The following is a 16874-nucleotide window of genomic DNA, read 5'->3' as shown; positions in this document are numbered from 1 at the left end:
ATTTCTTCCCCTTCTATTTGCCAGGAGATGATGGGACCAGTGGCCATGATCTTAGATTTTTTGATGTTGAGCTTCAGACCATATTTTGCGCTCTCCTCTTTCACCCTCATTAAAAGGTTCTTTAATTCCTCCTCACTTTCTGCCATCAAGGTTGTGTCATCTGCATATCTGAGGTTGTTGATATTTCTTCCGGCAATCTTAATTCCAGCTCGGGATTTATCCAGTCCAGCCTTTCGCATGATGAATTCTGCATATAAGTTAAATAAGGAGGGAGACAATATACAGCCTTGTCGTACTCCTTTCCCAATTTTGAACCAATCAGTTGTTCCATATCCAGTTCTAACTGTAGCTTCTTGTCCCACATAGAGATTTCTCAGGAGACAGATGAGGTGATCAGGCACTCCCATTTCTTTAAGAACTTGCCATAGTTTGCTGTGGTCGACACAGTCAAATGCTTTTGCGTAGCAGAAGTAGATGTTTTTATGGAACTCTCTAGCTTTCTCCATAATCCAGCGCATGTTTGCAATTTGGTCTCTGGTTCCTCTGCCCCTTCAAAATCCAGCTTGCACTTCTGGGAACCAAATAATATATCCATCCACAAAACCAGGCCAACACAGATCAACCTTTCACACAATCCAGATTCCAACAGTGGCATATGGAGAAAGCAAGCACTAAAAGTGTATAAATCAAGTAGCTGTTCTCAACAGCAGCCTACATATCAAGTCACACAAGTAGCATACATATATGTAGGAAAGTACAGTCGTACCTTGGTTCTCAAACAGCTTAGTTCCCAAATGTTTTGGCTCCCGAATGATCGAAACCCAGAAGTGAGAGTTCTGGTTTTCGAACTATTTTTGGAAGCCAAATGTCTGACGGGGCTTCCACAGCTTCCGATTGGCTGCAGGAGCCTCCTTCAGCCAATCAAAAACCGTGCTTTGGTTTCGGAAGTCGAACGAACTTCCGGAACACATTCTGTTCGAAAACCAAGGTACGACTGTATTAGGAAAGGAAGTTTTTATAAGCAGTTTAGGCTGCAGATCTATAAGCACTTACCTGATGGAAATAAGCCCCAATGAAAACAACTGGGTTGACTTTTAAGTGGGCATGTATAGCAGGGGTAGTCAAGGTGGTGCCCTTCAGTTCTTGTTGGGCAATTGTCCTTGCTGGCTTGGCTGATGCAAATTGGAGCCTAACAAGATCTGGGTGGCTCCATGTTGGCAATTGTGAAAAGGGCACATTCTGTGCTAGAGATCATCAGGAAAGGAATTGAAAAGAAAACTGCCAACATCATAATGCAACCGCATTTGTATTACTGTTTATACAGTTCTGCTTGCCTCAGTTAAAAAAGGATTATTGTAGAGTTGTGAAAGGTGCAGAAAACAACCACAAGTGATTCCCTATGAATAAAGATTGCAGTGCTTGGAACTTTTTAGTTTAGAGAAAATATGAGTAAGAAATGACATGATGGAAGTTTACAAACCTATGCATGGAGAGCACCACAGAATACTAATTCTGTTTCCCATTTTACAAATGGGAAGCACAGAGGTGGAAAGTCTCTAGTCTAGCAGCTACTGCACACTGAGGCCGACATCTTCACTGGGTCGACATCTTTATCCAGCTATCTACTATGACCCCAAGGTCTTCCTTCTGGTCCATCACCCCTAGTTCATACCCCATGAGTGCAACGGTGAAATTAAGGTCTTTTGTTCCAACATGCATCACTTTACACTTGTTTATGTTGAACTGCATTTGGCGTTCTACTGCCCATTCACTCAGTTTGGTGGAGTCCTTTCAGAGCTCTTGATAATCTCTTTTTGTTTTAACAACCTTGAACAATTCAGTGTCATCAGCAAACTTGATGTTTTCCCACTCTTTGGGGGAGGGGAACAGAAAGCATTCAGAAAGGTCACTCTGACGTCTGCAGTCTGCATGCAGGAATCTATTCCTGTCTCAGCAATATTTTGCGGTAGTGGTGGCACTTTTCAACAATGGCAGAGGCAGTACGTGCAAGGCAATGAGAATTTGAGGAGCCTGCACCAAAGGAGATGTAGGGGTGCCGCACATCTCCCACAAGGCATAGGGAGCTCGCCTCTGCATCATATCAATGCACAATGCCGAAAGAGGCTGAGGTTTGAGTGTGCACTGCAAATCCCATCCCAGTCTCCAGCTTCTTATCTTCCATTGTCTAGTTCATGACAGACAAAGCAAACATGCTTGGCCTTGGATTGAGGGTGGAGAGATTATAGAGGCAGTGTAGTATAGTGGTTAGAGTGTCAGACTAGGACCTGAGAGACCAGATTTCAAATCCCTGCTTGGCCATGAAGCTCACTGGGCAACCTTGGGCTGGTCACTGTTTTTCTCCCTAACCTTCCCTCTCAGGGTTGTTGGGGGGGGGGTTAAATGAAGTAGAGCATAGCCATGGATGCCACGTTGGACTCACTGGAGGAAAAAATGAGTTTTAATTACAATAAATAAATATTCACATCAGCAACAGGTTCAAATGACAAAGTCAGCAGAAGCTTTTGTGCTCTGAGTGGTTATTGGAAAACTCAACACAAGTACATAATTTCTTAAGTAAACCACTTTGTTTTTAAAAATGTAGATTTTTCTAAGCCTCTGAGGTTTCACAACATTCAAACAGTATATAAATCCTGCGAAACAACTAACTAAATAAACATTCAGTGTAGAGAAGGAAGGGATTAAGTGGCTGGTTTAGAACAAAACCAGTTTCGGGGATTTTAAAGGGGAAGTTTCACCCCTTGAACAAAACCTGGGCATTCCCTGTCCAACTGCATGTCTCTATGCCTGATATGCCTTTTCATCACCTGTAAATGGGGAAAAACCTGTTATTCTGGAGGTAATGAGGGTAGGGCAAATACTATAAATTATGTTAATCCCATTGTTTGCTCTTGCATTTATTGGGGTTTTATCTTCTTTCAGAAATAGTCATGTGTGGTGGTTTTGAGTCAGACAGCAAGAGAGATGGGAACTTTTTTCTCTTTGCCCCCACTCAAAACCCATGGTCCTGATCTGACCCCCCTGCACCTGCAATGTCCATGGATGGTTGAAAGTTGCCACTGAAGTGAATGGGAATGCTTTTTCTCATGCAAATTGCAGGTGCAAAGGAGCTGATCTGGATCAGGACCATAGCAAGGGCAAAAGGGGGAAACTCTGGCTAACTCTGAAACTGCTCCCCCGAGAAATAGCCCCATTGATTCTGAGCGACCAGTTTCAGTCTGGCTGGCAGACAGCAGTCTTAAACACTCCTCAGAAACTGGGCCTTGCTCCCCAAACCCTCATAACTATGGGCCTGGACAAAGTAGATCCATGGTTAGGCAAAGTATCATGGACATAGAGAGACAACAGGACTGTACAAGGGTCCCCGATTATGAAATCATAGAAAACGGGAGATACGTGGCTGCTCCAGCAACATATCTCTATTTCCTCACATCCAGAAATTCCTCACATCCAGAAGCACAAGAAGGGCTTTCACTCTTGCAAGAAGCTCGGCCTTGCACTTACCGGTTCTGGAAGGCTCCTATGGAAGAGTCCTGTACGCACAGAGACTTTGCACCTGCCCATTAGGGGAAATAGGAAGCCCCGAACATATATTTTTTAGATGTCCTTTTTATGTTGAGATTCATAGAGACAGCATTGATCCTTTGCTGAAGAGGCTCGCCGATTTTTCAGACAAGTCTAAACTTAATTCTTTCCTCTTAAGCAAAGATCACAAGACGACCTGGCTGGTAGCCAGATTCTGCACCCAGATTTGTAGGCACAGATCATCCTCTAGAATAAATAGGGAAATGCTGAAGTCGCCCTTTGGGGTGCCTCAGGGTCAATTTTTATGGTAGCCCAAATCTCAGTTGTACGGGTGTATGTATATATCTCAATTTTAACTCATGAGCTATTGCTGCAATCTGCTCCGATTGTATATTTTATCTTTATGAACGCTGTTTTTATTGTGTTACGCGAGCTGGTCTTTGACTGTAATAAATTATCTAAATTATCCCTACCGCTATCTTCAAGCCAGGGCCCCAATCCAAATGAGGACCCCTATGCTGGTGTCAGGGACTGGACTGCAGAGGAATGGTGGAGCCCTCCCCTCCCCCCGTAGCCCAACAGCTGGCTATTTGGGAGAGAGAAATTATGCACTGCAAGTGATACCATTAAGAACATGTGCAGCTTGGCCTTTCGTCTCCAATGGCAGAGCTCAGTCCTCCAAAGGTGCTCTGGAATTCCCTCCACTCAGACAAGGGAGCCTCTAGAAATAAAGACACTGGAGCCATAAATCACATTTCTATTAAACATACCAGCATTTTGGGTTATATCCAGTGCTATTTTACTAGGGGAAAAGGTGCCGGATCTCACCATGAGTGCCTCCCTTGTTCTCTTGTAACGGCAATGACTCCCACATGAGAGGTGCCAGAACTGAGTTCCAGTGAGTTCCAGCTGAAAAAAAAGCCCTGGTTAAATTGTAATTTGGGGAGTTGGATCCAAATGAGTGAATATGTGACCTGGGTTTCCTTGACTTCATTTTGTCATTTATTATTTTACTTATTGTATTTATACATTGTTCTTCCCTCTAAAGGAGCCTAAGGCACGATGTAATGAAAATAGCACGATTTACAACACACCACAAGCACAGCTGGATTCAGAACAGGTTTATCTCCTTAAAGTTCAGGTGAGCAAATGTCAAGGAATGGCTAGATGAGGAAGAGTGGTGGGAGCCACCCACCCAAGAGCCCCCCAGGGAGGACACAAAAGACAACGACTTAGATCCCGGATCCTGGTGGTGGAACACTAAAGATCAGTCTGCAGACGGGACTAGCTGGGAGGTGCTAGAAGCAGGGAGTTTGAGTGATCAAGGGGGGTCAGAAGGAGAGCCTTCTAGGACAGGCTTAGAGGCTGAGAGTCACAGTGTGAGTGCAGACTCAGACAGAGAACAATCAGAAGCTACACAGCATCAGGACAGTCCCAGTCCGCTGGTTCTCCTGCAAGTTGCTGAGCAACAGACCAGGCAGACTCCTCGCTCACCCCCTTGACGCAGCCTTCGTCTGCTTGTGAGGGATCCAGAGCGAAAGGCTAGAGGGGGAAGAAGAAGAAGAAGAAGAGTTTGGATTTGATATCCCGCCTTTCACTCCCCTTCAGGAGTCTCAAAGCGGCTAACAATCTCCTTTCCCTTCCTCCCCCACAACAAACACTCTGTGAGGTGAGTGGGGCTGAGAGACTTCAAAGAAGTGTGACTGGCCCAAGGTCACCCAGCAGCTGCATGTGGAGGAGCGGAGACGCGAACCCGGTTACCCAGATTACGTGACTACCGCTCTTAACCACTACACCACACTGGCTCCTAGTGGGTGGAGCTAGTGGTCAGTTTCAGCAACATCTCAGCTGGATTAAGATGAACCAGAGGACTCTACTGTGTTGTTATTTTCTATGGATAAAAAGTTAATTGCATTCCGCGTCTCCCATGTATGTGCCTGCCCTGTGGTTGACCTGGCTTGCTTGACAGCTCCTTGACAGCAAATATGTTTTCAGTAGGCATGCTTGATCATGGGTCGAGGTACAACCTAATATCCAAAATCAACAAAAGTTCTATGGTAATTCCGCTGCATTGTACACCATCATGGGTATATAGTTGTGCCTGTAAATGCAGTTTGCTTTGGAGGTTTTTACACAAATTGCCAGCACTGGAGAGGAGAGGCAATCCCATTCAGAAGCCAAGTGTGGACTGCTTGAATTCATTGCACATATACCAGGCTTTCTCAACCTCGGCCCTCCAGATGTTTTGAGACTACAATTCCCAGCATCCCTGACCACTGGTCCTGCTAGCTAGGGATCATGGGAGTTGTAGGACAAAAACATCTGGAGGGCCGAGGAAGCCTGACATATACTATGTTGTGGGTCTGAGCTGCATTAAACCCTCTCCCTGCACTCCCGCCCTCATATGTGGCAACTTGCATTTGTTAAAACAACTTTGATCCATTTTAATGGGATTTTGTTTCCTTTGCAAATTGCGGGTGTGGCTCTCCCAATTTGGGTCAGTGTACAGTGAAAGGAAGGGATGCGGGTGGTGCTGTGGGTTAAACCACAGAGCTTAGGACTTGCCGATCAGAAGGTCGGCGGTTCAAATCCCCGTGACGGGGTGAGCTCCCGTTGCTCGCTCCTGCCAACCTAGCAGTTCGAAAGCACATCAAAGTGCAAGTAAATAAATAGGGACTTGCAGTGACAATTTGTGTAATTAAAAAAAACACCACATCAAACAAATCTGTACTTACTGCACAGTATTGACATCTAGTTTGCCTCTCAGTGAGCTTTTATTTGAGATACTGGGTCATTTAATTTGTTTGCCAGTCCTAGAATGACCAAATCAAACATGTTTGATCTTTGCACCTGTTGCATCACAGTTAAATGGTTTGGAAGATTAATGGGTCTGTGAGCATATAATAAATGATTAAATGGCTCTTCAGAAGAGGAAAGTACACATTATGGGCCAATGGCTATAATAAAACCTTGACAACGGATTCTATATATCAAAATGAAAGCACAGTTATAGGCCTTTAAATACCCCTATGTTCTAAGAGATAAGGGCACCATAGTTTCTCTTGCCTGTTCCTGCCCCCAGTTCTGTCATCCATCAAGTCTCCAACTTGCTGCAATTGACCAGGACTCCACACAGGTATGCCATACAGCACAGGGATACCATGGAGGTGTGGAAAAAAGTAAGACCCAGGTAGAGATGCTCGAATCTGTCAGTTTCCATTTCTTTCAGTTTCCCATTTTTCCAATCTTCAAATCAAGTCATTTCAGTACATAATTATTACTTTTTAAAATTCCTCTTAAAAATGAATCAGCAGTTTTGTGTGCATCTATCCAAACATACACATTTTTGTATGCACTTTTGACTTTGCACACATTTTTGCAAGCAATTTTCCCTAATATAATGCATTTCCATTTGATATTTTAACCAATCTCTTCATGTTTATGCACACTTCCCCCCAACAGACAGCTTTGTGTTTTGGCTATATGTTTTTGGGAGACTGAATTTTTTAATAGGTAATGTGGATCCTAAAAACATACACCTCAAGGGTCAAAAGCCAGGGTAAAGAGTTGCATCTGCAGCATTCTCTGAAAGCTGTCTAATGAAGATGCCAGACGCATGCCTGGAGAGATTTTCCTCAAGGGCACCTCAACATTCCTTATGAGTTTCACCAGCAGAAGGTCTAGCAGCAGAAACATTTTAAAATGTTTCATCTGTAAAGTGCTTGGCACGAAAACAAAACAAAACCCTTGGTCCTATTTGACTGAAATTTTGATGCCCTGCCTTCAATCCCTGCAGATTTCATACAGTTATGTTCAGAACTGTAAACACTATAGGCTCCCTGGGACTTTCCCAGAGCCATAGCTAGGTGATCTTGCACCCCTGGCAGAACCTTCAAGATTGAGCCCACAGCCCCTAACCACGGACAAATTAGTTCTTCTTTCTGCATCTCCTCCAACCCCCCTCTATTTAAAACCCATTTTTATGAGGCAATAATCAATATTTTTATTTATAGACATATTTATGGCCATATTTTAAAGCCGATTCTGGGGGGAGGCCTCGCCTGCACCCCCATTGGGGGCCTTCCTCACCACCCCCTAGCTACGGCCCTGGACTTTGCCATTCAAATCACTGGAAAACACAAGCAAATCTTCATTCATTCATGAAATGACCTTACAAAGCAGGAATGAAACAAAACAACATATGATCACAAAGTAACAAAAGATAGTTTACACATTACACTTAAAAGGGTACACCTCACATGTACAAGTGTTTGTGTGAAAGAGTGCACACTTCTTGACTTGTACAGTGGTGCCTCGCAAAACGAAATTAATTCGTTCCGTGAGTTTTGTCGTCTTGCGATTTTTTTCGTCTTGCGAAGCACGGTGTCGGGAAAGTTTTGGAAAAGCTTCACAAATCAACAAAGTCTTTAAAAACCTCAAAAAAGGCTACCACACCGCGTTCTATGAGTTGCTCCTCGAAGTCAAGTCGCAACTGTATTAACGGTGTTAAGAAAAAGGAAACAAACTTGCAAGACGTTTCCGTCTTGTGAAGCAGCTCAAAAAACAAAAAACCCTTTCGTGTAGCGAGTTTTTCGTCTTGCGAGGCATTCGTCTTGCAGGGCACCACTGTATAGCAGTGTTACAAAAGCAGTGGCAAGAGTCCATGGGGTCCCAGGCGCACACATAGGGTCTGTTGCCCTTTGGAGAATAGAAGACACGGTGGAGACTGTCATGCTTTAAGAAATATGGTTTATTCACCTATTTACACCTTCAGTCTGCATGAAGAGAGTCCAGATCTTAAGGCATAGTCATTCCAAGAGGCAGCAGCATAAGCTGCCTGTAGCCAGCACACTCCAAAGACAGAGCTCAGCCGTTTCTTTCTCCTTCTTTCTCCCAGCAACCCTTGCTCAAAAACTCTCTCTTCCTGTCCCCTCAAACACACCCCATCACCTTGGTAACAGCTCACTCCCCAGGCTAAAGGATTCCTCTCTGCAATGGTCCATCAACACCTTTTTATCACGTTAGCAGGTTTGTTTGCGTAAGCCAGCCCCGGAATTCCTTTGCAGCTTGCATTCTCCTTTCATATCACAAATAACCAAAACCCTAGCATTTATTAACTTCCAGGGTTTACCCTAAGTCTATAACAATATGTTCACAAAGTAACAAAAGACAGTTCACACATTACACTTAAAAGGGTACACCTCACATGTACAAATGTTTGTGTGAAAGAGTGCACACTTCTTGATTTGTATAGCTGAACTATTGTGTACACAGGTACATAAACTGGACACTGCTGAATGCAACTTGTAAATGCCTCTATACAAATAGATGGGAGTTGCACATCTCTACTAGATACAGACATAACATTTTGAGCTTTGCCACTCCCCTCATTATGCTCAGTTTAAACAAGCTTAGCTGTAGGATTGGCTCTGGGTCAAGACTTCAAGCCTTGCAGTACACCCCATATTTTAACTTTCTTCCCAATTCTGTTCCACCCAAGCGCTCTTCAAAAGTTGCATCCATTTTTTGGTTGTGCTCTTCACTGAAATGATTCTTCCAGTCACTAACTCCTCCTGAACAGAGTAGAATATCATTAATAATGATATCCTCAAGCAATACGTTTTGATCAATTGACAACTTCTCCCGCAATTCCAGAATCAGGGTGCTCTAATAACATTTCCCCCCTATCCACTGGTGTGCTATTGCTTTCGGAAACCAAATCTGCTCACTGGTGTGTCTTCCTCAGAGAAAGGGAAGAGAAGACTGGGCAATACTCCGAACTAAAGAGAAAATATCTTCTGAGAAAGCCCAGATGGGGCTAGACTGATGATCTAATCTGAGCCCTCATCTGCACTATACATTGAATGCAATATTAAACAGGCATGGCTCCCCTCAAATAATTCTTGAACTGTAGTTTGTTAAGGCTCATGAGAGTTGTTGGGAGACTCCTACTCCCCTCACAGTTTCAAATCCCAGAGTTTCCTGAAGAGAGAGGTTGAACATTAAACCACTCTGAGCCCTATAGCTCTGTGAGGTGAACAGGCTCTCCTAACAACTTCCAGTGCCCTTTACAAATCACAGCTCCCATAATTCTTTGGGGAAGCCAAATAATGGCTAAAATATGTGTTGCAGATGGAGCCTCAATAAATGACTACCACTCCTAATGTCACAATGAGGCCACCAAGCCATTCTGTTCCTTGGATCAGGAGATGTGCTCTTAGTGATGCTTCCAGAGTCCACACTTCCTTAGTTTCACATATGAAACTCATCAACCAACCTTTCATCACCATCTTGCCATCAACATAAGGGAAATGTTGTGGTCCTCAAAATTCTTCTCCAGCTTGGATTTTAAGATGAGTCGGAGAACTCCTCCCTCTTTCCCACCCTCTTTCTTATCAGACTGCCACAGCAGTTCCAGTGTTGACAGGAAGAAAGGCCTCCTCTCCCTGACCCGTCTATTTCCCTCCTGCTCTGTCTTTGACTGAAATGCAGCTATATCAACAATCCAGGCACCCAGAGCCCCTGGACATGCAATTATTTGGTTGCAGCTATTTTTAAACTCTAACAGAACATTAACATTGTCTTTGAAGTTTACCTTTGCGGAAAAGAATTTCACCAAATGTGCCATGGGTTTTTCCAGCGTTTTCCTTCATAGCTTTGAAACTGCTTCTGTCCACAACCCCTTGAATCTTGTCATCAGTTAGTTGCAAGTCAAAGAATTCACTTATCCGTTTCACTCCCAAAGGTCTATTCTGAAGTAAGGAAAGTAAAATATGCAACGTTAAGTATTAATTGTTTCTGGAGGAATTGTCAAAAATGCAATCATTGTGGGGTCTACAATGTATAAGCATGGAGGGTTCAGTTCTGCGGTTTCTTGGAAGACTTTGCCAGGAACCATAGGATGTAGGAACTACCAAGGCACTTTGTGGAAGGAGGGATAGAAGGAAAGAAGGGCCAATAGCTCAACAGCAGAGAATCTGTCCCAAGTTCAATCCTGGGAATTACCAGATAGGGCTGAGAAATGCTCCTTGGCTGAAACCCTGGACAGGCACTGTCAGTCAGCATTTTTAGGGTGGGGTGACTGGTGTGGTCACACTGGGTGCCATGCTGCAAGGGGCACCACAACAATGGGGTAGAATGAGTGGATTAAAAAAGTGCTGGAGAATGAAGTGTGAGAAGCGGGGGCACCAAATTTTAGTATCACGCAGGGTGCCGCTGGAATTTGAGAGCCCAAAGTCTGCCACTGAACAATCATCCGACACAATATAAGGCAGCTTGCTGTGATTCTAAGGCCTTTACTGGTCATTCAATAACATATCACTCAAAGATTATAATTACTTTATGCTAGATACATCTCTACAAAGAAAGACGCATACATTTTGATGTAATACAAGTGTTTCGACTGGTTCTTGTACAGTGGAACCTCGGGAAACATAGCACCCTCCTTATGAAGGCTTCGGGTAACAAGCCTCGCTAACCCGGAAGTAGGTGCTTCTGGTAGCGAACTTTGCCCCAGGATGCGAGCGGAAGTGCCGCAGCGGTGGCACAACAGCAGTGGGAGGCCCCATTAGTGAAAGCGCACCTCATGTTAAGAATGGTTTCAGGTTAAGAACGGACCTCCAGAACGGATTAAGTTCGTAACCAGAAGTACCACTGTATTCCAATTGAGGTGACCATTAGGCATCGTTGTCTTGACTATTTATAGCCGCATGGCCAGGATTCAGCAATGCCCGTTGCCAAAAGTGCAGGGCATCCTCCACACAGCAAAGCACTTACCTCCTTCAGCTCCTCATACGTGATTGGCATGACATTTGCGTCGTCAGCATGCTTATTCCATTCAAAAACAAAGTCAAAATAAGAGCCCCAGACCACTGCAAGGAAAGATAGAAATACAAGGCTGGTTAGTTGAGGATCAAAACATTCCTGTGAATTCTGAATATAATGAGGCTTTGCTAGTCAGGTGTAGATGTTATATCATTAAAGGTAAAGGTACCCCTGAACGTTAGGTCCAGTCGCGGATGACTCTGGGGTTGCACGCTCATCTCGATCTATAGGCCGTGGGAGCCGGCATTTGTCTGCAGACATAGCTCCATACACAGTGGAAAGTGCACCCCTTTTTGCCATCTGAGGTAAAAAGGGAATTTGTTGCCATACTACCCTGCCCCTGCGCCACCATGGGAAGCCAAAAAGGCAATGCCCCCAACGGTGGCAGAGAAGACACTGGTTTCTGGTGAGCTCTTATGAAATCTCACTTGAAATCAGTGCCACTTCTCCAGAGGCACCAGGGTGAGTGGGGTACCTGGTGCTGCCACCTCTTTGGCTTCTGTTTCACCCTGTCTCATGGGGGGGGGCAGCCCTGTCCATACACCTTTTTTCTTCTATTTACCCCTGCCCAGAGAAAGCATGCAATTTGAAACCATGGGCAAACTAGGGTTTTCCCCTAGATGCTCCTTAATATATGTGAAGAATCTGAAGGCCTGGCATTTCCTAACCAAGGGCCATGAGAGAGAGATGGCCTCTTACCCTGGTGTAGAAGGAGGAGCATCATTTAGATCAACCTGTATATCTGGCCCTCAGTACCTTTCAAACACCACACTTTTCCACAGCCACACGCCTTTCTCCTCAAGCTATACACCCCTCTTAGTCCTGCTTCACACCCTCCTTGAATGTCATTGTCTGACTGGAATATGTACACCAGCTCTGCCCACACATTATACTTGTCTGGATAGAGAACAAAGGGGTATGTTTGTATAGCGATCAGTTTACTGTACAAAGGTAGAATTTACATTTCTAACTCTGGCCTCTGGTCTCTCCAAACACTGGCTTGTGACCCCTGTAAGGCTGACCTTGAGATAAAAAAGATTCCCAGCCTCTACTTTCTGAACTTCTGGAATTAAAGACAATGACCGGTGGCTGTAATGGGCATGGGGTCAAACAAAGTATGAATCATATCCCTGTTTCTTTCCTTTAAAAAAATACTGTGACATAATGAGCATGACTAATAACCCAAAGGTGCAGTAGCAGAGTATTACATACCCTCCAACATTTCTCCGATGAAAATGGGGGTGTCCCATTCCATAATGATAATTTTACTATTTCTACCCAACACGTCTTACTGAGTAGCCCCAGCCACTCTGGGCGGCTTCCAACATATATAAAAACATAATTCAACATTCAACATTTTTAAAAAGCTTCCCTATACAGGATTGCCTTCAGATGGCTCGTGGGTCAGATAATTCCATACCCTTCAACATTTCTCCAATGAAAATAGGGACATCCTAAAGAAAATGGGACGTTCCGGGATAAAATCAGAAACCGGGACAGCTTCTCTAAATCAGAAATGTTCCTGGGAAATAGAGACACTTGGAGAGTCTGATATTGATAGAAAACGTTCCTTTTCAACCAGGCCTTTGGCTGATTAACATCTTATACCCCTTTTAAATGTGTCTGTGGGAAGTGGTGGTGGGGAGGGAGGTTTATAATGTTTATTGGTTTGTGTTTTTGTTCTTGTTTTTATCATGTATTTTGTGTTTTTAGCATGTATTTTTATGTTGTGAACTGCCTTGAAATCTACAGATGATGGGTGATATACAAATTTAATAATAACAATAATAATAATCACCATATATAATAATCACTATATACAAAGCAAGCAAGAACACAGACAATAAGAGGAAGAAGTGGTAACACACCAATATGAATCAAGGCATCCATATTCATATTTCCTGAGGGGGCATTGACGGTGAATGGCGGTCATCTAAGTTCAAAGCATAATAAATAAACCCCAACCCAACGACGCAAAGGTGTTCTGGATTTTGTGGGCCAAATTTGGCCTGCCAAGTCTTTCTTTTTCACCTCTGAGGCCATTTTAGTCAAGCCATGCCCTGTTGACTTAAGGGCAGCTAAAGGTGAGGTTTAGCCAAAAGGGACTTTGCATTTCCAAGTCCCACAACAACCGATTGTAACATCAGATGGCTAAGTAGGTGTCCCGCTCACTTGCCCAACCTGGTCCACAGGGTGTTGTGGGCCAGGTTTAGCAACCAGGTTGTGGTCCAGGTTGTGGACCAGAGTTGTCCCACTAGGCCAAAAAGTTCCCTTACCCCAGGACTAAATTGATCAAACTGTGATACTGATCCAAATTAATGCAGTCATTCTGATGGGCCTACAGTGCTTTTCTTTGCATAGTTATCTATCGATAAATCTCAATGCATTCAGTTGGGAAATGAGGGAACATACTTTGTCCATTCATAAAAGCTGTAAAGAAGTCATCCCAGGTATTGTAAGAGGGAAGAGGAGATAACCGATTGACAAAATGGTAAAACGAGGTGGCCACATCTTTTGGATTTCTAATGAGCAGCAGTATCTATAAGTAAAAAACAATATTTATAATGTTTACAAAGCTGATTTTAACAAAACTGTTGTAATAAAAATATTATTTGCTTGCTTATTTGTTGACATATGTGTGCTGCCCCATAACTCTCACAAGAAATATTGTTGCTTACAGTACATAATACAAAGGAGAAGGAGGAGACGTAATGTAAATACAAAATAAATAAAGCCATAAATAAAAATCTACATGTATACAACAAAAGCAAACCTCATTCAAAATTAGAAATAAACACTTAAAAAACAAAGGCCCAGGTTACCTAAGTTATTAAATGAAGTCCTGGGTGAATGGAAAGGTTTTCACCTAGCACTGAAAAGGTCAACAAGTTGGTGCCAAGTGAGGCTCCTTGCAAAGCAACAACAGCAGACCAAAACTGGCTGTCACAAGAACACCGCATAACATGCCACTGAAACTCTAAAATGGACAATGAGCCACTAGAGAGCTTAGTAAATCTAGGGTTGTCATATTTCAAAAAGTGAATCTCCGGACAGAAAAATTTGCAAAATCACAAAGAAACTGGACGTTTCCCCCCAGACATTTTGCCAATTTCCATGCAGACGCTGCTTGCTGCTGCAGTGTTCCAGATATGTCCGTGAATTTCCTGATTTACTAAATAAAAAAATCCCTTCCAGTAGCACCTTAGAGACCAACCAAGTTTGTTAGTGGTATGAGCTTTCATGTGCATGCACACTTCTTCAGTATTTGAAGAAGTGTGCATGCACACGAAAGCTCATACCAATAACAAATTTAGTTGGCCTCTAAGGTGTTACTGGAAGGATTTTTTTTATTTTGTTTCGACTACGGCAGACCAACATGGCTACCTACCTGTAACTGGTTTACTAAATCAGTGCAAGTTCTCCACACCATGAAGACTCACTCACCTTAGCTTTTTTCTTGAAGACCGATGCAGGAAGATTTTGAGGAGTGAGGTGGGTAAATATGACTCTTCGAGAGGGTAAATCTGCCATTCTCTTTGGTAAATTGTATGGGGCAGAGAGACAGTAAATAAGGTTTAGCATTTCAAACAGAAAGTTAAACAGAGATTTGAAAATCAACAATGAAGTGCAACTCTATACTGTATATATATGTTCAGGAGTGAGCCCCATTGAGTTCAGGGGTGTGTACAGGATTGCTACCTAAAAGTTGTTGATAGAGAAGATGATCAAGAAAAGTAATTTAAAGACATTTGGAATAGCTTTTCTCAACAGCTGTGTGAAGAAAAGGGTTGAAAATGGTACAGAGTATAGTTGCAAATGGTTCAGCATCTTTCTGGAATGAAAGAACATCTTTCTTGATTGATATATAAAGTTCATCCCCTGATACAATGCCATCTTTATCATGTTATACATACAATACAAGCTGTCACTAATAAAAGAATAAATCACTGGAATAAATCAGAGTCCCTTTCCTGCAGTCCTAGTAAACACATTTTTATCCACCTGGTACTTCTCTGGATCTCCAACTTCAAGATAAGGAAATTCTTCCAGTTCTTCATTATTCAGGTTACTTGTGTCTTCATTATTTGTAGATGTTAGTACTAAATCTGTTAGGATCTGACCAACCCAGTTTGTACCTGAAAAGTGGAGAAAGGGAATATGACGTTTTTACCTCACAGCTACAACGATTAAACAGTTATCAGTGCTAATGTACAAGGGAACTTTTTCTTTTTATGAAAAGTACATAAATATAATGAATTAATTAATAAAATTATTGTAAAAATGGGAACAGTACACATATCACACATGTCTTATTACCACCTCTCAAAATAAACTTTTGTCATTTTGACACCAGGCAAAGACTTTAACAACAAAACCCCTGGTGGCATGGATGGATGTGCACTGCAGATGCAGTAGTGGATATTGTGGTTGTGATTTCCTATGGTTATGATTTTTTTTTCTTTTTTAAAAAAAAACCTGCCATGGCTGTGGCAATATCAGATTAGTATTGTCACACTAAAGGAGTGAGGTTCAGTGGCCCTTTATGCATGAAATCTCCTCATCTACTATTAGTCCTGATCGAAGAAAGGTATAGATATATTGCAGGTACCAGCGTAAGTAGGGGAAGAGCAAGGTGGGTTTTTTGGGGGGAGGGGGACATTTTAATCCTGAAAATGTTGTTGAAGAAGAAGCTAAACCACCCCTTGCCAGCACTGCAGTCTAGTTGCCCCCTCCCTCGTGGTTACTATTAATTGATTCCTAATCACAAATCATTTGTCCTGATAGCTGTGACATATTTTGGCCCTGATATCTCTGACATATCAGGGATGGGTCCTTGGACATTTCATTTTAACAGTGTGAGCTATGCCCCCTCCCACCCCTCTCAAACCACCATTCAGAATTATTCTGAACATGACATCTGTTTATAGCAAGCAAATGATATTTACCAGACTTGGGGTATCCTGCTAGGAAGACGTCATCACTCCTTGCTTCAAAGGACTCAAGCGCTTTGAAGGTCTCAAGGCTGCAAACAGTACTTGGAAACAAAAGTCCCTTGTAAGAAAACACTAGCTCTTCGGGTGCCATCGTTTCAGCATCAGCCATTGCCTTATCTACTAAGGCAATAAACTTCTTCCTGTTTGTGGTCATTTTCTCCTCTTACTTGCCCACAAGTCACTGTGAGTGGAAAGCACTGTGGAGAGGCTGAAAGCCAAAGCCTTCCTTTTAGTAAGATCTGTGAGGAGAGAGAATCGGATGAAGAACCCTTGCTCTGTCACACAGCTGTATATAGGGATGTGGCTCTATACAAAGAACTTCCAGTCAGAGTAATTAAAAGTAATCTCATAAACATTGTGTTGGATTAGGCCCAAAAGGGGTTGGGGGGAATTGAAGAACTGAATACCATTGGGGTTTTTTAGCCAAAAGACCTATCTGATTTCAAAATGTCACACTTTCAAAAATAAGGTGCCATGGAATTACCCCCTGGTACACTTGCATAATACATAACC

At 43.0% G+C, this 16874-nt stretch overlaps 1 protein-coding gene across 1 annotated transcript; it reads right to left on the bottom strand.

Moving 5' to 3' along the window:
- Window positions 1–8270: 8270 nt before the first annotated feature.
- LOC310703857 (sulfotransferase 6B1-like) lies at window positions 8271–16627 on the bottom strand. Its single transcript, XM_083496644.1, has 7 exons — window positions 16314–16627; window positions 15370–15503; window positions 14812–14901; window positions 13780–13906; window positions 11320–11414; window positions 10139–10295; window positions 8271–9116 (listed from the first exon to the last, which is right to left on the bottom strand). Exons 1-7 carry the CDS (start codon window positions 16513–16515, stop codon window positions 8986–8988), a joined length of 936 nt encoding a protein of 311 aa, XP_083352770.1. The 5' UTR covers window positions 16516–16627; the 3' UTR covers window positions 8271–8985.
- Window positions 16628–16874: the final 247 nt, after the last annotated feature.

Source organism: Podarcis liolepis (assembly GCF_965112155.1).
Source record: "Podarcis liolepis genome assembly, chromosome: 3".
Taxonomy (NCBI): Eukaryota; Metazoa; Chordata; class Lepidosauria; order Squamata; family Lacertidae; genus Podarcis; species Podarcis liolepis.
This window is presented reverse-complemented; position numbering and strand designations above follow the sequence as displayed.

Excerpts from the sequence above, each read along its gene's own strand:
- LOC310703857 (XM_083496644.1), bottom strand. The coding sequence starts at position 16,515 with ATGACCACAAACAGGAAGAAGTTTATTGCCTTAGTAGATAAGGCAATG. Across the intron at positions 15,504-16,313 it reads AGCAGGATACCCCAAGTCTG|GTACAAACTGGGTTGGTCAG; the intron begins GTAAATATCATT and ends TCCACTTTTCAG. Across the intron at positions 13,907-14,811 it reads TCTTCAAGAAAAAAGCTAAG|ATACTGCTGCTCATTAGAAA; the intron begins GTGAGTGAGTCT and ends TTTTACTTATAG.